Below are 22629 nucleotides of genomic sequence, written 5' to 3'. Positions count from 1 at the left end.
CGGAAGTACTGAAAAAGTGCGGAAATTCCGCAGAAGGTCCAGAATTTTTTTCACTTTTTGGTCATTTTTGTCTCAACTTAAGCGAGAAATTCAAATCTTTGAATTTTTTCGAATTTCGTCAAATGGAGGTACTGAAAAAGTACTGATTTTTCTATTGAGGAGGTACTTAATTTTTTGAGAATGTACTGAAAAAGCACTGTAAAAGTACTTATTTTTGACCAGCCTGTTTTAGTAGACACCCTGTAGTCAGTGTAGTCGTATAATTTTAAGGCCCCACCTTACGGCTCATTTTGCCCAGTTCCATTTCATGTTTGCGCCATTGTTTTTCTGTACAATTCAAGGAAAATGAAATGATGTATCTCTAAATAAAGGGACAAACGGTCAATATGCATTATCCCCTGATATACTATCTAGTGTCGTAGTAGAAGGGGGGGGGGGGGCAGGACCACACGACCATCTAAACCGGAAAATTTTCCAGAGAAAAGCCATTTTACGTGATTTTGAAGAGGTTTTGCCTTTAAATCCCCCGTCTTGAGAAATGTCCAGTTGAGCCACTGATACTTCGCGTTTACTCGGTAGAGCAGTAAGTCCGCCGAGGTGTATTCTGCCGTGCAAAGTATAAACGCAGTATGAGCCTTCGGCGTTGCCAAATCTCCTTCGGCAAAGCTCGAATTTTCAAGAAAATTTGCGAACATTTCTCTCCCGATTTTTTAGAGGAGTTCGTTCACGATTCGACCCGAAAAGTCTGACAATTTCAAGGGGAAATACTCATAACTTTCTTCAAAAATAAATATTTTCTGAGAGGAAAGGCGCCATTCGAATGTTCATACTGCGTTTTTACGTAGAACGGCAGTATACCTCATTGAGGGGTCTATCGGCACTCGTTGACGTCGTCGATGCGTATGTAATGCAGTGGCGAGGCGTGAATGATCGATTATCGATACTTCCCCATTTGAAACTGTGGTGAAGAATCGATTATTAAGGTGCTCGTTGCGAACACCCTGTCTATCGATCCTTCTCCATAGGTTTAAATGGCAGATCAATCGATGTATCGCAAGCCACTGATGTGATGCGGCTTGAGAAATCAGCGCGACGGCCGTCGTGATTGCACTTACGTCGCGGCGCACAGTGGATCGAGTCAATTAGAGAGGTCGGACAAGAGATTTTTTACTAAAACTGCAAATTTTAATGTTTATTTCGTCACATTTTAAACTTTAATGGGTGTGCCTGGAAGAAAATTTCACGAGGAAAACCGATGGAACCACTTAAAGAACCTTAAAGTTGTGTAGAAACGGAGTTTTAAGCGTTTAAATTTTCCAAATTTCGTCCGACCTCACCTATTGACTGGATCCATTGTGCGGCGTTTGAGTATGTTGCTGTTGTTTTGGACATTATAGGCATGTATGAATCCTCGCGATGGGATCGGGACGGTCTTCAAGCTTATCTAATTGCCCGATTTCGTTGATAAACGCCCCTTTCTGCTTTTATTTTCATCTTGTCAGTAGTCCTCTTCAACTCCTCGCACAAGTGGGTACGGATCGCTTCTTTTTTCTCCCATCTGTGGTCATTTCCGCGTCCAGATTCGTCGCGTCGAAACCGAGTCCTGTGTCTTTCGTTTGTCAGATTGCGAGGAGCTCTGCCGGTTAGGTTCTTTCAGCACGTTGTTCACCGCTTTATGGCGTATGCGAGGGTAGATTTTAACCCCCTGTGATCGTTTCGAACTCTACTCAAAGAGCATATCGTTGTGGCCAAAATGGGCCATTGAGTCAGCGGGCATCACTATTGCCGAAGATTGGCGAATGTAGAATAGGCTTTCAGAAAAATTCGACTTTAACCTTGACTCAACCACATAGAGACTGGTCGCATGTTCATCCTCGTATTTCACGTGTTAATACTTCAATTATTCTTATAATTTTGGCATAATATTGTTCCTTCAAAAGCGCTGGTTAAAAATGAAATATAAAACGACCTATTGTAAAAGCCTGCTTTTCCTCTGCTCATTGTGCTCTATCTTGGCAGAGCAGTACGCTGTTCACTGCTTTTTGATACATGCGAGGGCAGTTTTTTCCCTGTGATCTTATCAACCTTGTCTCTTGAAAATTACTCTGTTACGAGAAAAATTCACCATTGAACCAGCGTAAAGTAGACCGAAAAATGTGCGTATCTGCCGAAGACAGGCTATACCTTAAGTTTGGCAAAAGAATTGCGGACTTTATCTCCAAACGTATTCTTTTCCCATGCCTTCATTCTTTTTTTAGAGAACTTAATTATTTTTCCCTCTTTCGCAATGTAAATAGTGTGTAAGTACGCACGCCTGACCAAGTTTAATTTTTTGGGGGGGTGGTGGGGGGGAGGGGGCGTCCAAAGAAGAATTGAGGGCCGGATTTACATTTTGAGCGCCATGCACGCTAAACTGGCGCCCCAAAAATACGCGCCGTCGGGGAGGGGGGGGGGGGTCCCAGGCCTCCCCTCCCTTCCAGACTGAAAGAAGGATGTTCGGTGGGTGAGATTTCGGGGGAAATGTTTCATACTCACCTTTAAAATAGCACGATTTTAAACAGTTTTGAGTTGCCAATTGCGGAAATATTAACGCCAAAAATAATTGGATTTATAAGACTCGAAAAAGAAAGTCTAAAAATTGTGAGCCCGCCAGAGTGTAGCGCTCCTAGGCTATAACCCATATAGGCTGATAACAAATCCGGTCCTAGAAGAATTTACTTCGATCAGCGTTCTTTTGTGAAAATTTTGTTAAATGCGTTATATTTATTTATTTTTGTTTTATACGGAGGGAAAAATAAATCCACCGAAAACATACCAGCCAATTTTTTTGGTTAATAATACTTGATTGCTGGCTTTCATTTTCCAATGGTCCGTTTTACTTTATTAATTTAGAATTATTTAGAGCATGAGACTTGTAGCGAGTGGCGTTTGGAAGGAGGGCGCGTTTCAGAAGGAGATAAATATTATGTTATATTTTCTCAACCTTTTTCCTCGTTACAAATACTCGCTTTTTAGAGGCCCTTGTGGAAGGATTCAGACATCACGACCCACACTCACAGACAGTGAGATAGGGGTCTAAATCCGAGACATGAGGGAGAGAGGAGATAAAAGTCACTTTCTCAGGTCGATATAAATGTAAAAATGCGCCTAATTTTTGGGAGTTTTGAGTATTTTAGTTGTTCATTTCGTAGAAACACCGGGACGAAAACGATGAGATCTCTGCCCTGCGGTTCGATTGTTGAATTGATATCAAATGGACTGCATTTTGCAATTTGGAGCTATAAATTCTGTCTCATCTGAAAAAACACATATGTGCATAGGGAAACTAATGGCACATACGCTGTTTTTACGCACACCCGCTGTTGTCCGGGCCGGAATTTATAGTTCCTAATTGCAAGTCCTAATAGTCCAAGTGACCTTGATCGATAGAAAGCATTGCTAAGATAGGGATTTATCGATCAGGATCATTCAATAACGATTCAATAATCGACCCGCAGCTCTATGTAATTTTCGAAAAGAACCATGCTATGTGTTTTTTAAACAAAATTTTCAGTCTCTAGATCATTATGTAACACTAAATCGCAGTTTCAGGCGCATCAATAATTTGATAGTATGCCTATTAAACGCTCCTTTGCTCAGTGCTCCTAGCGCACGTGATTTGTGAGCACAAATGAGTCAACTCGTGTATTAAAAAATCTACCCTCGCATACGAATATTCTGTAAAGCCACGGGATTTATAATAGTGCGAAGTTTTTGCTAATATTGTAAAATGACGAACTAACAGGCACTTTCAGCAGACTGAACTTATTGTTGGTTTGTGATGCGTTACGAAAAACGTGCTCAGTATCGCAGTCAAGAATGATAAAATTGAAATGTTTTCGCGGACTTTTACAACCCTCTCGCCTCTCGTGCACCGCTCGGTAACGTTCTGCTGAAGTGCCGTCAATCGGAAGTGTTGCGTCCGTTTTTGGACGTGTTTCGTCCCTATTTGGACGTTTTTCGTCCCTATTTGGACGTTTTTCGTCCTTTTCCGAACGTGTTGCGTCCGTTTTTGGACGTGTTGCGCTGACCGTGGAGGGCAGAACGAACCGATGTCCTGGTTGAAAACTCCACTTCTGGGGACGGTGGAACGCACCTCCAGTGGAAGCAGTCTCCGATCTTGGCTTGGAGCCGTCACGCCCAGCAGGAATAGCGAGGTAGTCTATCGATGGCTAAAGTGCGACACCACGTATCTCCATTTCGGTGTTTCAAAATTTCCTCTCCGATTTCACTTTCTTGAAGAGAAACAAGTCGATTTTATGGCTTGAAATTCACGCAGAAGATTCTGCTTTTAGAGAAGGAAACTCTAGGAAGTTTTCAAGCCAAGTTGACTAAGTTTTCCTAAGAAAAAATATAGTGAGACAAGAAGTCTGCAACGTTGCTAACAGAGATACGCGGTTCCGCACTTTGGTTATCGTTACACTTTGTGTAAAAATGAACACAGGTCTATTTTGTCGTTGGACCAGTATTTTTATCGTCACCATTGACATGGTTCGTGTGGCCTGGAAAAGAACTTAAAATTTCTTGGTTTTAAACTTTTTTTTTTCCATGGCCTTAGAAGTGCTTGGCTTTTGCTCTTCACTGTTTGTTAGCGGTATGTGCTCTTTTTTAAGAAATAACAAAATTTGATGTTGAACAAATGTTAGGGAAGACACTGTAATTTAAAATGCGATCGCGACCTACCTTGTAACATAATCAAAAATTGCCGCACCGGACTCACGGCAATGTTTCAAAACCTGTCTAATTTTTTTACTTCTGAGGGTGCGCGAATCACATATGAGCTGCATTAAAAACCCTCCAAAAATGTTAAGAACACAACTGTAATGAAACTGAAAATCCCTATTATTCCTATTAATGGGTCAGTTGCGCTGGTCATAGAATTGTGTTTTGATGCTTGATTCTTGTAGATTAGCTAAAAATATTAAAATTTGTCCAAACCGTAACATTCTACGTTCAATATTAACCGAGATATCGCCTTGTGAAAACTTGGGTTTTTGAATCATCCACCGCGGTAGTGACACCCTTGGTTTCTTCCACGTTGGTTTTATCAGACAGGAAGACACACATTAGCACTGGTTACTCTACGTGAAACGAGGATGAAAGCAAGGTGGAAGAAACCAAGGGTGTCACTACCGCGGTGGATGACATCAAAACTCCGACTTTTAAAAGGGCGATCTCTCGGTTGATATTGAACGTAGAAAGTTGCGGCTTTGACAGATCTTAATAATAAGTATATTTAGCTAATCTACTAGAATCAAGCACCAAAACATAATTCTGTGATCAGCGCAACTGACCCATTGTCCATAGCTGTTGAATATACGAGGCATGTTAAAGTTTTTTTTATAACAATTAAGTCTTTAACTGACACCTGTTATGGATTTTTGGTCCCCTTCGTCGCAAATTGAAGCCTATCGCAAGGAATTGGCTTTCATGGGCATTCCCATTGGACAGTGGAATTTAAAAAAACTCTGCTGAATGCCACTGTCATAGGGCTCAAAACTTTCTCACCGATTTAAAGTGGCTCGGAAAGATAATGCTACCACCAAACATTAATGAAGCGTTAAAAAGCATTTTCAATGTCAGCATTAGCGAGTCATTTTTTATCTTCTCGAGTGATTTTTGTCACATTGGTTTCCGCTACCTACCTCCGTTCGTCAGTTAAGACATTTTTTCGCACAGGTTCGAGTTGAACATTTAATCAAATCTTTCTGAAAGTTGTACGTGTTTTAAACCTTTATTTTTTACGGTGGATGTTACTTATGAAATCCAATTATTCGCCCGATGAAAAGAGTAACTCTCTGTGTATCGTTCAGGGGTAAATTTATACCTACTTGCTGCAATTCATCTGAAATTTACACCTTTTTTTCGACGTCATTTTCATCATTATCCAGTCTGCAAAATCTGGCGTCTAACCTGTTTTCCTATTCAAAGGCAGCAGTAAAAGCGTATACATTTTAGGCACGAAAAAACAACGACAAACAAGCAAACAATAAAAACCGTAATCTTTCTGCTTCTACATGGCTTTCGTCCAAAACCCAAATAACATATAATCGTGAATTGCTTTTCATCAAAATTGATCTCTGCCAAGAACTATTCGCGAAAGCAGCATGTGTGGTCATCGAGTATCACGCCAAGGAATGGGTTCTTTCAGCCGAAATCGTGTCTGAAACGAGGAACGAAACATTCTTTTCGTGGCATTTTCATTTTTGGGTCGGCTGAGCAAGTACACTAATTGCGTGCCTCAACGTGGAGTATAGACGTTATTAGTGGCACGTCACAAAAAAACGATATGTATCGATCTATTCGCATTGATAGCATTGTATGAGGTTACGCCAATGTTATTGTTTGGATCCAATTCGATATAATGGAGAATTCCTATGATGACGTCGCCACTAATAGCGTCTATTGCGTGAACATAGTGGGAATCTGTTTCACGCTTAGACAACTTTTCAACTTGAAATCTAAGTCTCACAATCAGTTTCGGTCAGGGCCGAATTTTCTTACTTGCCGCCCCCTTCTCAATCGTTTTGAAACATAAATAAAAACCATCAAGTGAACGTGCCGGAGGGGGAGGGGTGAGACGCGTTTACTCGCGTTGGACACTTTTTTTTGCCAAAGCCCTGTCAACACTACTAGCGAAAGTTCACGGAACCTCGCGAAAGTTAAGTTCCGTAAACCTATCTCTGTATGGACAAGGCCTTCCATTTATATGAAATGAACGATAATATTATGAAAGAAAATGTGGTTTAATAATTTTAACTTCCGCCGCCGCGCTGTCCTGACCGCACTGTGTCTGGCGCAACGCGTGAAGTAAAGTATTTCTACGATCTTGTATGCGATATGCGTTTCACGTTGACCGCTAATGCACGCACTGTGTTTGACGTAATGCGTGAAGTATTCATGCAGTCTTGCAGGTGCTATGCGTTTCACGCCGCCCGCTGCTGACCGCAGCGACCGCACTGTCTTTGACATAGTGAGTGAAGTATTCATGCAGTCTTGTAGGCGCTAATATGTGTTACATGCCGACCGCCGCGCCGCGCCGAGGGTTTCTCCTTCTCATCTCAAGTTCTCATCATCATTGCTCTCTGCGCCGCGCCGTTCCAGGCCAAGTTCCGTGTTCGGTTTTTAGTCTTAACTCGACTAATTAAAGGTGCTGTCTATTGTATCACAGAGAGACGACAAAATTAGAGATGTTCTCTCAGGAAATGAGAGATTTTGTCACTTATTCTCGTTTGTAATTTTTTTTTCGGAATCCGATTTTTCTTTATAGCTACATTTAAAAAAATTGCGAAATTTGCCGCCCCCTAATTTTTTTTTTTTTTTTTTTAAATTAATGATGAAAAGTTCACGAGTTTTTAATAGAGAACATGACTCATTAAATCTACGAAATCTCTTTGTATCTTCCTCTGCAAACGCTGTTCATGAAAAATATTAAAAAATAATTTTGTGTTTTACGCGACATGCTATAAATTTCAACATGTTCGTTCAAGAGCCAAAAACCGTTTAAAATACTGTTCTATGCCACACTTTTTCACAGAGATTTTTTTCTTGCACGAGCAATGAGTTATTTTATCTAAAATTAGCAGACGAATCAGAATTTCAATCTAAGTAAGAATAGTTGACTATTCGCCTGATTTGACTGTTTGCCTGCGACTTATGTATTAAGGCTAGTTTTACTTGAAATCATTGATACCTTAATTTTTTTCAAAAACTGCACATACGCCTCGTCCTCTAAGCCCCTCAATTTTTGTCTAAGTTCGGAGTAGATTAACCTTAATCCTCGAGCCTCCCACGGAAAATCGTAATCCAAACAAGTTTTTATCACCACGACAAAACTTATAATCTCCACAGTTGTGAACTTTCATCGGAGGGGGTGGGGGATTCGTCTGTTGTACATACAAAGTATATCACTCTTCACTCTCATCTCCTTATCACTTGGAGCGTCTCGTGAAGCAAATTATCTCACATGGCGCTTAAGCTTAAGCCCTTAGTAGCGTGTAGCTCGTGACGGTGTCGCGGTCCGCGGGTTCCTCACCCGAACTCTGAACCATTTCGAATTTTGTATCGACCTACAACCGGTTCAACTCCACCGAGTCCCATTGAATCTCGTTAAATCTCCGCGGGTAAAATTATTCGCCGTTCGTGAAAATGTTCTGAAATAATTGACGTGAAAGAACTGAGTTTCGTCCGGTTCGGTCGTGTAACTTTTTTGGTGTGAGGTTAGTATTGCGAAAAACATCATAAATCTAGCCCAGGGTGGCAAAATCTCATGAAAAATAAAAGTTCGAAATCTCACGTGAAATATTTCATGAAATTTGAGAAGTTTTTGTAAGATATTGAAAGATACCGGTTCCTTTTCATGTTTCGCAAATTGTAAAAATTGTGACTTTCTACTATTTTTGTGTGTTTGGGTGTGGGTTGTTGCATACTCTAGCCCCTGAAATAATGAAATAATACACAGCCTCGTGAATTTTCATGAAATATTTAACTGAAATTTCCTATCTTTCTTTTCTTTCTTACGTTTCATGCCGCCCTGATCTAGCCGGTTCTGGAACAAGTCGGCGATGAGCGCCACACAATGGACCCGGTCAATTGGAGAAGTCGGACTAAATTTAGTAACTTTAAAAGCTTATAACTTCATGAATGCCAAAGATTGAGGGTTTTAAAGTGGTTCCATTGGTTTCCTCGAAGGATTTTCTTCAAGAGGCACCCCTTAAAATTTAAAGTTGACGAAATAAGCAACAAAATTTGCGGTCTCGGTCAAATAATTCATGTCCAACCTCTCCCATTTACTTGATCCACTGTGCGTCACTGTGTTATGATGTTTAAATCGCACTAACAAATATATGGAACATTGAAACCTGTCTAAACGTCAAGATTCTACATGTTTTTATATGCTCGGAGGCGGCGACTTTTAGGAAGTGCGGTGCGAGGTGTGATCCAATACTTGTCTAATAAATGGACTTCATTTTGCAATTAGGAACTAAAATTTCCGGCGCATCCGTTAAAACTCTTATGTGAATAGGGAAACTAATTGTAGATACGTTGTTTCTAAACTGAGACAGGGGCCGAATTTTGTCGGTCCTTTCACCGTACTTAACTATATTTAGGACGGGTCTCGACTGCACCTAAGTCCGGCTAAGCGCTTCTGATTGGCCGGTGGTGCGTTTTGAACTCATCGATGGCTGTTGCACTCCGTGTGAAAAAGCCGATAAAATTCGGCCGCAGGAATTGTAATTTCTACTTGTGAAATGAAGTCTAAATTTTCGTTTTTCAGACGAAAGAACATAACTGTCTTTCAGTGTTGCAAAATTTTCATTCGAAAATTGTAAGAAAATTGTTGGGAGTATCTAACTCAAAATTTCGCCAGTTTTTTCTCTAGTTATACGCAAAAATTAGCGGGATTTAGGACAGAAATTCGTGATCAGCTATTTCTCTGAAAATTGAACTATTTAAGTCATTTTACCAACCTCGGAATGGAGTTAAGGTTTTTTTGTCTAAAGATTGACGAAATGACTCTATAAGTTGCATCTCTGAGAGAGACCGCAACAGGCTCTAATGCGGTATGTTTGTTCACATTGGACTTAGGAGTCTTGCGTCTTGACAGGTTCTATTATTTCTTCTAACTCCGTAAGGTTCAACCACCAAAACGCAATTCTGTTACTCTTGCAATCGACTCAGTATAGGGTTTCAGATTTTTGGGCATCATGACAGCTTGGAGCAGCATTTATCAAAAGAGAGCCAAGTTCATCCATCGTTTCTGAAGTCCTGCAACTTATTTTATTGTCTCAATTGGACGGCTCGCCTCTCTATTCGGCCAAATATTTTTTGACTTCTAAATCGAAAAGCTAAGAAAAAAGCAAGATGGAAAAATCGATTTTTTATTTGGTTTTTTTATGTGTTTAGTGGGCATTTGTCACGGCACGTTTGAAATTGCACAACCTTTGCAACATTAGAATGGCTCCTTATCGAGAAATGCTGCCGATTTCGTGGGTCTTGAGTGTTTCGTCTTACTGTTAATCCTGGAGCCTCCATGTTAATTTTGCCACTCGTGCCAATTTTATTAGCACCATCCTCGAAACGAAGTGTTCATTAATCCATGGATCGTATTCGATAGTGGTTCGATGTATCGTTTGGTTCAAAATAATACAACATAACCTCAAACCGAAATTGTAGGACACAAGTCAGAAAAGCTGAAATCGAGAAATTTCGTATAGCAACTTCACCACTCTTGACCAATTAGCACTCATACGAATCAAAAATCTATCACAAAAAACCCGTCCCGTCAGATTACTCAATTGACTTTCGAGGCTATGTTTATGTTTTGAACCAATCGCTATCGATTTGATGTATCGAATACGATCTATACCACGTGGACGGGTTTCGAGTTATCGGATTCAGATTCAGGGTTTTGCTTGAAGAAAATTAGGTGCAATGATTTTGTGAGGTTTCAACGGTTTGTTTGGATCGTACTTCGCATTTGAGGACCAACTTTTTTGGCTCATCAAAGCACCCTTTTACGTACAGAAATGAATGGCACTTTGGCTTTTTCTAAAATAAGCGGTGAACGTTAATTCCTTTTTGCGCATTGCAGTCCATTTGCAGGGTTGAAACTTTGATTAGACACTCTATTAATTTTATTTGTTGTGCGTAATGACTCGTTTTAGTATCTCTAGTCTCAATATATGGATTACATTTTGCAATAAGGAACCACTATTTCTGGCTCTCCCATAAAATCACTTAACTCCATAGGAAAACCAATGGCATGTATGTTGTTTCTAAAATGGACCAGAAATAATGGTTCCTTTTTGCAAAATGTAATCCATATTGTTCTTCGCCTCAAGCTCTGGTGGTTTCGTTAGAGTTCCATTGCTTAAGGGACACACAAAAAATATGTTTGCATCAGTGTAGGTTATCGTGGGAGGATTCAAAACAGTAGAACGTACCAAAAGTAAACATCCAAGTAAGTGGAAGTTAAAATTGAAGTTATTTCCTATAGGAGGATTTATAAATCTAAAAAATTTGAACAACTGCCTAGGCAGGCGTTCAGCAGGGTGTCTAGCATCAGGATTTTCCCGATTCTATCAGGATTTAATCCCGACTTCATCACGATTCGAGGATAAATCGGTCGTAAAATCAGGATTTGAGAAAAGTCGGCTGTCCGATCAGATTTTTTTTATGCTCTCTTATACGCTTTTGCAGAAATTCCAATTTTTCTCCGCAAAAAATCAGGATTTGGAAAAATCATGAAATCAGGATTTAGCAGTCAAAAATCAGGATTTCATCAGGATTTCCCAAACTGAAAAAAAAAAAAAACTAGACATCCTGTTTAGCAAAATGCCTAATTTGGCTATTGGCCCTCGACATCCCAAGACCAAGACGTCCTTTTGACTGGTCCTCCAAGCCACGCATCAAAGCCACGGCCTTAAGTGTGCTTCATCCTTTCACTATGTCTGAAGAATTCGAATCGCGAACTCGTGATGATATGCGTTCGCTTTTGCGTGAGCTGGGGCATTTTTGCCGTCCTGGGAGGAGTTGTCTCTCCCTGCAAGATCGCAGCTCTAGTCACCGACGGGCCTTCAGTCAGTCTCAAGAGAATCCGAACGATGTGCACAGTCTAAGCATTTATCGGCTAATGACACGCGAAAAAAATAATACAAGGCTCACGCCATCGAGTGGATGACGTAAATGGAAAACAGTGTTCAGTCGATGCCGTCAGTACCGTACAGGTAAACAATACTACGCGCGTTGTGTCAGAAAATCTTATTTGAAGTTATAGCGCGAAAAATATGAAACGACCTTCGCTGCCCCTAGATCGCGGTTGTGCCGTTCACCATTGACAGCCTCAAATCGCCTTATTTTGTGCATTACAGGTTGGATTTTTGAATTTACAATTTTTTCCCCCCATTTTGAACCTTGATTTTGTAGTATTTTTCACTTTTTTGCAAGAAGCATAACAGATGAAACTTGGTAGCAATCACCCCTACAGCTTGATCTGTTATACTGCCAAGCTAAGGAAGAACGCCGTATGAACAATCGAGAGTTGCCAAATTTTCTCCGCTAAAATGTTTATTTTTGAGGACAGTTATGAATACTTTTCCTTCAAATTTTCAGGAACTTTAGGTGAAATTGAGAACAAAATTGCCTATATAATTGGAAGGAAAATACTCACGAGTTTACCAGGAAATTCGTGTTTTATCAAAAGAAATTTGGCAATGGTTGAAGGCTCATACGGCGTTTTTTCATTAGCACGGCAGTATACCTCCAATTTTGCGAAATTTTATTATTGCCTTGGACAGCCGTTTCAAAAGAATTTTCGTGAAGCACAGTTTTTTTTTGTTTTTGTCAAATTTCTTTGGCACATCGAGAGGGGGATTAATGAGCACGCGTACACACTGAAATTTTCAACTAATTGGTGATAGAAATAATTTACTCGTGTGTGGTAGAAATGATGGCAGATTTACCGTAATTTACGGTCACATCATCGTCTCTGTAATTCACCCCGTTTCTCCTTCTGTGCTATCAGGTACTCCCCTGCGCAGCCGCATGATAAGTGATTACTGCTGAACTGTTGATTTTATTGCCGTTCTCTCACTCGTTTTTTCTTTCATTATCTGGGTGGCAAACTTGCAGCCGTGCATACTCAAACGTTTTAACGGTTGGCGCGTCGAATGTCAGATCATTCGAATGGTTGAGTAAGCAGTTGCACTAATCAATAATTGCGACGGTTCTCATTTTTCTTGGAAGAAAAAGCTTAGCATTTTATTCATGGTTTCTCCGCTCTTTTCTTTTCCCTTCCGAAAGGCTTTGTTACCTATCATTACACTGGAAAAAAAACACATTGGATCTAGAGTCTAGACTCTTAAAAACATCGACAAGAAAAAATACTCTTGATCCAATCAGATTTAAGCTGAAATCAAGAACCAAGCCTCTTAATTTGAGCGGATTTCCTTTTGATTTAAGCTCAAATCTGATTGAATCAAGAGTCCTTTTTCTTGTCAATGTTTTCAAGAGTCTGGACTCAAGATCCAATGTGTTTTTTTTACCAGTGTGGTTTTTAGAAAGCATTGCGGAATTTTTCCCAGAGGTCAAATCAACAGTATGTCTCGTCCAATTTGAAGAGTTTTCCTGTAAAACATTAAAATCGATGCAATTCTATTTCTTTTGTTGCTTGAATTGGACGGAGTTAAACAGAAAGGAACCAAGCCACATCGGGATCGAACCGAGAAAAAGAGGTTTTTAGTTCGGCTCCTGCATAAGACTCAATGTAAAAGATAAACTTCAAGTTCAATTTCTACAAAATTTGTTCCAACAAAAACTTTCAATTTTTGGCGATAGATAGAAGAGCAGTGGTTGAGTTCAAAACCACTCATAACTCAATTTTTTCCAAAATATGGGTTGGTTCCTTTCTGCTTAACTCGGGTCCAATTGGTTCCCGTATACTTTGTTAGATTTAGGCAGTCCTTGAATTAAGATGAACGGCATGGCATCTCCGCCCAGGCCCATTGACCGATACACAGTATAGCGCGATATCATTAGATTCTATATTTTTCACACCACCCTAATTTCGATATACTTCTCCTGCACTAGCTTTCAATGTGGAGCTGACTTCGATCGAATTCATTTATTTTACCTGCTAAACTTTCGATCTCATAGTGTTGCATTCTTATTCGAACGTCACATTCACATCATCATCATGCTCCCCTCCGAATCTTTGGATCAGTCAGAGGTTGTGTGATAAGCGTTGTTAGTCTTCAGTATTGTGTTTTTCGGCCGGTCGGTTTCGATTTCGTCTAGGAAAGTCGACTTTAAATTAAATCGGATCAATTTATTTCTCAATTGCCGTAAATTCGTTGCGTCTTAATGTGAATATGCTGCACTGTGGCGTTTTGTGTGCTGAGTTTGGTAACTAACAAGTGCATCAAACTCCAACCTGATGGAAAATTGCATTCGCTATTCGTTTGTATGCAGGAATAATTCAAGTGGATTTAATGTCAGTTTAGATTTTATACATTCTGAATGCCCTATTCAACTAGTCTTTTCGTTTAATATAAGTTAGAAATATTAACAGGGAGGAGTTCGAGTTTACAAAGGACCGACTCCTGCAAACATTTTCCTGATAACAAAATGGTCTAGACTGCCGTGCTAAGGAAGAATGCCATATGAGCATTTAGACGTTCCCAAATTTCCTTCGATTAAAACATAATATACTGGGAGAATTGTGATTTTCCTCCCCAGAATGTTCACACAACTTACAACGCAGTTCAGTCTAAAATATCTGAAAGTTTCGTCAAAAATACATGTTCAAGGAAAATTTGGCAACTCTCGAATGTTCTTACGGCGTTTTTCCTTAGTACGACAGTAAGAGAGTTATGTTTGGTCGTAGATTTTTCCTTTTTTTTAAATCAACTTTTTGGTATTCTCATTTTGCCGGAAAAAGGTATTATAGCTATACGTAAAGTAGTGACGCATTCACGTATTCAAAGAGAATACCGTTAAAGTGAGAGTTGTTCCCCGCTCTTTTGGTCTAATCTTTCCTCCTCCTTGTTCAGACAATATTTTGACAACTCATTCCCTTTACTCATTAATCTCCTCAGACTTTTCCTCACCTATCCATCCCTCCAATCGCTCTTGATTCTGGCAATGAACATAGGATAGGTCAGGATTGAAGGATCGCTCTAAAGTTGTGTGAATCAGGGCTGAGGTTTAGTGCTCCTTAATCTCGCTGGTTATGCAATTTTGGCCACGGGGAAGTTATAATATTTGTATCACGTTTTTCGCTTTTTTCGGATTTTGACGCCCGTATTTTATTTTTTTATTTATTTTTGCTTTTTTAACAAGAACTATAGGCTGCGTAGCACCTTGAAACTCTTCGTGAATTTTTCCTAGATTGTACAGAATCTAAGAAGAAAATTTGATAATGGTTGTGGCTCAGCTTTCTGGTGTAAAAAAGGACTAGAATATTAAGAGAAGACATCAGGCAGCGTTTCACGTGATTAGGCTAATAAATCTGGTTTAGGGTTGTCGAGAAAATGTCACCCGATTGTTTTCAAAATTATTTCAGCTCCTTCATCTCGCTGGTTATGCAATTTTAGCCACGGGGAAGTTGAAATATTTATATCACGTTTTTCGCTTTTAAAGAGCAATTTTCCGAGGATCTTCAATTTATTATTGCCTGCATACAACAAACAGCACATGAACGCATCTATCATGACTAGAATATTAAAAGAAGACGTCAGGCAACGTTCCATGTGATTCGGCTAATAAATCTGGTTTAGGGATGTCGAGAAAATATTATTTTCCAAATTTTTTTCAAAATTATTTTGGCACGGAACGCTGGCTCAGTTCATCACTTAATATTTTACTCGTGGCATAATTGCTAGATTTACAGGCTTAAATCCTGAAATATTTGCATGGCAGATTAAGTATCTCTGTCGAACAGTTTATGATGATGTAGACATGGACTTCAGACCGTGTTTTCGGATGAAATTGCGTCGGAAACCTAACATGTGCGGGTCGCAATATGTGGAGCGATGGAAATCGATTTAATGACCGGTCGGTTGGTCAGTGAATCCGGTTTTTCGTCGGTAGACTCTCGGTTTTGTTATTCCAACCGGAATTTTTCGTCGGTGAATTGATCGGAACCGGAAGGAGCGATCGGTGCAGTGGACAAACTTTTTCGGTGTTGGCGTTAGCGTAGAATGGGCGGTCGCTATTCATCCTTCAGCAGTTCCCGAGAAGAAGCTATACCAATTTTCAGCCTGGTACCGGCCAAAAACTCAGTCCGCTCCTACGGATCCATTTTCAGCTACTATCACTTTTTGCAGACCGCCCAAAGCGCTTTATTTTCCAGTCAGGTTAGCTTTCATTACTTACTCAGTTTAAGCATTTTGAGAAGTGGGCCCAATATTCCTCACAGGCGTATGTACTTTGAGGTCCTCACGCACAGGCATTAAAGTCTATGGAAAAAAGTTAGTGTAAAACGAGTCACTTATAAAAAATGGATTTTATAACTTTCTGGTTTTACACCCTTTCCCTGGATCAAGCTTGTTTTACTTGTGTATTTTTTACTGATCCAGTTGTTCTTAAGTCTGTGCAAATGGGACCCGCTTTACGCATGTATTAATAAAATGCTCTGATCGAACTTTTCAAATTTTCAAAAATTTGTCGAGTTTACCATAAAAAAAGCTCAAATTGCGTACCGCTTGCGTTGAGAATATCATTTTCTCCACCTCTAGTCGGCTTAATAGGTTGAGCATCGCAACTTGCGGTCCACCGTACACTAACTAAATTTTTGCCCATGACCTCAGAGCCTGTGGAGAATGAGTCAGTTGCGCTGGTTGCAGAATCGTGTTTTGATGCTTGATTCGTCCATCAGCTGAAAATATTAATATCTGTACACACAGCAACTTTCTACGTTCAAAATCAACTGAGATATCGCGATTTATGATGCCATTCACCGCATTACGACAGTGAAACTACCAAACCACGTATCTCGTTTGCGGTGTTTAAAATCTATGCTCACATTTTATTTTTTTGAAGTAGACCAATCAATATCATTCCTTGAAATTTTCACGGAATTTTCTCCGCACAAAGAGGAAAAATCACAAAAATTTTCAAGACTGGATGTTAAGTAGTTTTTCATTTAAAAAATAAAGTATGACAGGAAGTCTGCGACGTCGCAAACCGAGATACGTGGTTTGGTAGTTTCACCATCGATTAGTGACATCCTTTGGTTTCTTCCACCTTGCTCACGACCGAGTCAAACGTTGAGTATATAACCGGTGCCAATAAGTGTTTTGTTTCCCTTCCCTGACTGATGAAAGCAAGGTGGAAGAAACCAAGGATGTCACTACTGCGGTGGATGGTGTCATAAACCTAATTTTTCCAAGCGCGATATCTCGGTTGATTTTGAACGTAGAAAGCTGTTGTTTGTACAGATATTAATATTTGCAACTGATCGACGAGAATCAAGCACCAAAACACGATTCTGAGACCAGCACAACTGACTCATTGAGGATCCAAGACTTTTTGGCGCTCTCACATTGGCGGATCCAGCGAATTGGCAACATCGATCGTCTTTCCTCCATTTAAACCCATGGAAATGTATCGATTCTCGGAGGGCCAGGTACTCTGACAAGAATCGATTATTTAGCATAGATTTAAATAAAGAAAATCCAGTGTTGCCAAATTGCTGGATCAGCCCCTGCGCTCTCATGATGTTCAAATTGTACCTTGATGCCGTGCGGATCATAGATCCCTAGGCTTCAATAAGTGTGAATTATACATTTGAAGTTCACTTACCTAGTTTGAGCAGTTTGATTACTAGTAGACTTGAGTTTTGGCATGCGCCTCAAGTGCTTCCCGCGATATCTTCGACGCTGATTGCGAAGAGTGCCTCGCATATGTATATTGCGTTCCCCGTTCGATCACTGTTTGCTCCGATTTTTTGAGCATACCATAAAAACCTTGGTCAAGAGCGATAAAATGAAGGATTATCTCACCGGTAATTGTCAACTAGATCGACTCATTGTGTTATAATGATACGGGCGCTTTGGACGCCTGTTGCTGCTTCCAAAACGACCTCATATTTTCTTTTTCCGCCCGGAGTCGGGCGCCTATCACGAACTTGGAATATTTCTTCAGTCGCGGTTTCCAAAAACACTCCGCGTTCTCCGTTCCGGAAGGAAGTCGCGGTAAAGTTTTGGCGCACCAGTGAACTAGTGCGGCATTATTTCGGTGCATTTTAAACTTCGCGGTTTCGCTTAGTGCGCGACGTAAATAAAACGGAGAAACAAACGAAATCGGGTTCGCGGCAGTGTTTTCCTCTTTTTCTTTTTGTACAAATTAATTCTGTAAATTTTATTAATGTCGATAAGTTGTGCGTAGCTTCTTATCTTTTTATCTTGCTCCATAGTATCATGAGCCTTTTGTAAATTTTCCCATGCTGATTCGCTCAGCCTCATACCTGCAGCAAGTTCACGCTGTTTATAATTGCACTGGTAAAAAAACCTCTTGGTTCAAGAGTGCAGTTTCTTGTCGCCGGATTTAAGAGTCTGGACTCTAGTTTCAAGCGGATTTTGAATTGAATCAATGCAAAATCCGCTTGAAACAAGAGTTCAAGACTCTTAAATCCGGCGAGAAGAAACTGCACTCTTAAGTCAATGCACCGCGGCCTTGGTCCATTGGGTTTTTTTTTACCAGTGTGTAATTTACACTTTACCGAGAGATATCTCGGTCTAATTCCTAATTCATATTATGGGCATTCAGAGCCTCCTACAACTAACCTGATCGTAGAATCATAGCAGTTTGTAATCACACTGCAGGGGCCAACTTAGCCGAAAAGACGAAAGCGAAAGGGGAAATTCGGGGGGCTCATTCGACTTTGTTAGTAAAATCTCTCAGGAGTGTTTCTTGGTACGGGGATCTCAATATTCTTTTCGGCGGAGTCCGCCCCCCCCCCCCCCCCGAAAATCAACAGCTTGCATGCCTTCAGTTGCATTTAATTTTGCGTCCTCAAGTCGTTGCCGCAAAAGCACTGTGAAATTGACGCATATCAAGTCAAACATAACGTATAATAGCTTCTCCGCAAACCCTCGCTGAAAAAAAAACATATTGGATCTAGAGTCTAGACTCTTAAAAACATCGATAAGAAAAAATACTCTTGATTCAGTCAGATTTAAGCTTAAATCCAGAACCAAGCCTTTTAATTTGAGCGGATTTCCTTTTGATTTAAGCTTAAATCTGATTGAATCAAGAGTCCTTTTTCTTGTCAATGTTTTCAAGAGTCTGGACTCTAGATCCAATGTGTTTTTTTTCCTAGTGCTGTAAATAATACCCATATGAATTAGGAATGACACCGCCAGTCTTTCGGTGTCTTAAATGTTAGAAGAAACGCTTAACTGACTTAATTATCAATTTATCTAGCGGACTGATGTTGCTCTGTTCAGTATTTACATCCAATCAAATTATCACCTTTTTTTATCCACCTTTCGTTTTGTCCATTACCTGATCCTGCTCATATGTCTTGTTTTTTGTGTACGCTTTCCATTTCCAATGGAAGTTTTCCGTCTCGTATTGAACGAAATCCGTAACGTTTCACTTTTTGTGCTTCTTGCGAAGTGTTTGGTACTTATTTTAAGTAAAGCATCATACAATTGTCAGAGTCACTTGATTGCTCAAGCGTGAAACAAATAATTGAAGGTTAATAACTATCGCAAGCTCTACGAGGTATTAGATCCAAGGATTTCGTCGGTATTTAACCAGGGTCTCAATAATAACAATAGAATGTCGGGGATCGTTCTGTGGCCTTACCGAGTCTCTTATTGAGTATTTTGTCATGTGAGTGGTTTCTGAGAAAACGATTCAAATTAATAAATAATTAAGTAAATAAATGTAATTAATTTTACATGCACATCACCAAAACTAACGAAAGGCATGTGTCCGAATCTCTGCGAATTGCATCCCCTCGGAGAGATTAATCAGTTTTTATTGGTGTGTCAAATACTTACACTGGAAAAAAATATATTGGATCTAGTGTCCAGACTCTGGAAAACATTGATAAGAAAAAATACGCTTGATTCAATCGGATTTTTGCTTGAATCAAAATGAAATCCGCTTAAATTAAGAGGCTTGGTTCTTGATTTAAGCTAGATTCTGATTGAATCAAGAGTACTTTTTCTTGTCGACGTTTTTAAGAGTCTGGACTCCAGATCCAATGTGTTTTTTCCCCAGTGTACTATAATCCCCACTAATTGAAAAGACACCGACTATTGTCCCCCCCCCCCCCCAACCTGAATTTGAATTGATATTATTTTTGAAATTCCAACATTCTCGCCGTTGAGTTAGCAATCCGGTCGTCTAGAGCGTTTTCGGTTTCGTTTCGACGTGTTAGTGAAAAGTTGGATTAGAAACTCAATTGGAGACTCAAAAAGTGAGCACGAAGTACTTTACGCGTTCGCTCAGTAGTTCCATTTAAAAGAAGAAAAGGGAGAAGAAAAAAACTATTTATTGACTGTCAGAAGTTCTCACTTGTCGAGATTTCCCATTCATCAACTGACAACAATGCACGTAATTATATCTATTAAGAATCCTCATTGTGATGCGACGTCACAAAATTGCCAGATTATGCGATAAAATGTGGATAACTGTAAATATGGGTTCAAATGGGGGGAATATTGCTAATTTTCAGCATTATTTGGCAACCTTGCGACGTCAGGACTGAATAGTGCACACAGGAAGGTAAATTATTTCATGTTCGCATTTCTTGCCTCGTGAAGTTTTTCTTGCCAACAAAGATTTAGTTTAACATTTTACATATAACGTGAGTAGTCACCCCAGTAAAATATTAAAGAAAAGCCAGTAAAAACTTAAAAACGAAATCCGACTTGTTGGGAGGTATGATTTATTTATTTCTAATAACCCACAGTTAGACGCATTTATGCTAAAAGGAATTATGTTTGCACATAAACCATATGCACATAGATTCCTTTTAACATAAATACATGCAGTTAGAATGGAGGCGCGCGCGAGTAATGTGATAAGTTATCACATTCTTTTCACGACGTGAAAGGATTACAGAACTCTGTGATAGTGGATGGAATGATTTATTCGACACCCCCCCCCCCCCCCCCAAGTATTTTTCCTTTCAATCGATCGCTCATAGGTAGGTGTAATAACTCAACTTAATTATTCCTATCGCCGGATATTTTTTATCTATGGTCTCAAAATAGTTGCATGAGAGATGGTACCTCGTAGAGAAACTCCTGTAGATACTGTCCAAAATAATTCATTGAGGCCTATTTAAATGAAAGTAAAAAGTTTGAAGATATTTAAATCGTGACTAATGAAGTGTCAAGAAATGTTTTGCGAGGCGTAATATGTAGCTTTGATCAGGAAGTAAGCAATAGTAATTGTCACTTTTTGAAGGTAGTAAATTTTAATAAGGATTTTAAAATTAAACCGAGCATGTATGAATTTTTTCCTTCTGAAAACAATGCGGTCATTGGTTCTATACGTTTACTCACTCTTGAAACCAAACGAAATGAGACTCAGCATTATTGTTTAATCTTTTCCCCCCTGTGAATTCTCACGCCGCAGACCAAATAATCATTAAGTGTACAAACAACATATCTGAGCAATCGGTCAAATCCAAGTTCCGTTAAAGCCCAGTTCACACTATCAAACCCTTCATCTGATATGATTGAACGAAAAGTTGGATGGAAAGTTGGACGCAAAAAAATTTGATTCAATTACCGTTGCAGTGTAATATCGTCATCAGCCTGCGGTTCGCGGGGGGGGGGGGGGTCCAGGGGGTCGGAACCCCCCTCCCATGGTCTCGTCAATTGTACCTCTTTTTACTTTTGGAGGGCAGACATAAAATCGTTATAAATTATCAAAACATTATTAGGGACGTACACAAAATTATGTAAATTCACCGTCACGTTTTTTAATGCCCCCCTCCCCTTAAAGGATTCCCAGCTACACTACTGGTCCATGATAACTTTATAGGAAGTCCATACTGTGTACCAACGGAAGCCTCAATAACTCGTCTGAGAATGTGACTGGACCCGCGATTTCCATAGCCAGGGACGGATACAGGATCTCGTTATCTAGCATAGCTTATAAGTGAACCCGTCTTCCTCGGTGATCTCGCGACTGCCAAGCTAGGGAGTGTTTTTAAGCGCCGGTTTTTGTTTATTTTGGAACGGACCAGACCGCATGGTTATGCTTAATTATTATTAATGACTAGTTAAGATCTGTCGCTCGACCGCAATGTCGCTGCTGCTCGGCTCGAACGCGTCGGTTATGTACTGCCACGTTGAGGAAAAACCTCTTATCCACACGGAGTTTTCATTGGACTTGGGAGTTTTTCGGTCCGCGGAGCCGGGCGTTACGGGCGCCTCTACATTGTTCACCGTCGGTCGGTCCTTCACTCATTTGCCAACGCAACACGACGACGGATTTTGTCATCTATATTGAGGGCCAAAGCCACGCCAAACCTACGCATTTTGAGTATTTCGTGAAATGACTCCAATAACAAATTACCGCACTTCCAATCTCATCTCGAAGAAATTTCTTCTCATGCGGGAGAATTAACGCTCAAGGCTTCCAAGCATTGGGTAACGCTTAAAGGGGAAGGAGCTCTGGATATCTACGTTAAGATGTTTTACGAAGGAAGCAGGGGTTGAAGTTTAGCGTTACAATGTAACGCTCTTCTTTGTAGAAACTGAAGCAACACTACCAAACTTACCGGTGGTCTTGAACCGAATTTCGTCCTCCACAACTAAAATGTTCAATTATATACAATGACCAAACCGCACAGAAAAACAGTTAGGCATACCTTTGGAGACATTAGGAAGCCGTTATATTTTAATCTTTTCCTTACTTACTCCTATTTGTCTGTGTCCTGTGATCTCCCATTGTCTCTCCCAACTTCTCAGTTGATCCAAAACCAGATCCTCATTAAAGCACAAGACATGGTCTCCCAAGTTTATTGTCAATGAATTTAAGGGTAGATTCTGAAGTAACGACATGAGCAACATCAATCCATAGATAAAATGAATAAGCACCAGTAGATAACTACTGTAG

The 22629-nt window shown here is 40.0% G+C and overlaps 1 protein-coding gene across 6 annotated transcripts in view; it reads left to right on the top strand.

Annotated features, from left to right (window-relative positions):
- Arms (Ankyrin repeat-rich membrane spanning) overlaps positions 1-22629 on the top strand; it is an 81718-nt gene that overhangs the window by 2886 nt on the left and 56203 nt on the right. Inside the window, exons 1-2 of one of the 6 annotated variants that reach the window (XM_019050863.2) lie at positions 7992-8258; positions 15482-15896. The exons of 2 other annotated variants lie outside the window; for them this stretch is intronic. In XM_019050863.2, the coding sequence (XP_018906408.2) occupies positions 15741-15896 (156 nt within the window). In that variant the 5' untranslated portion in view covers positions 7992-8258; positions 15482-15740. Of the gene's footprint in view, positions 1-3984; positions 4197-7991; positions 8259-15422; positions 15897-22629 lie in introns of those variants that run through there. 3 more of the 6 variants (XM_019050861.2, XM_019050865.2, XM_072300413.1) reach the window with 3 other exon arrangements.

Source organism: Bemisia tabaci, chromosome 5 (assembly GCF_918797505.1).
Source record: "Bemisia tabaci chromosome 5, PGI_BMITA_v3".
In the NCBI taxonomy this organism is placed as follows: Eukaryota; Metazoa; Arthropoda; class Insecta; order Hemiptera; family Aleyrodidae; genus Bemisia; species Bemisia tabaci.
This window is presented reverse-complemented; position numbering and strand designations above follow the sequence as displayed.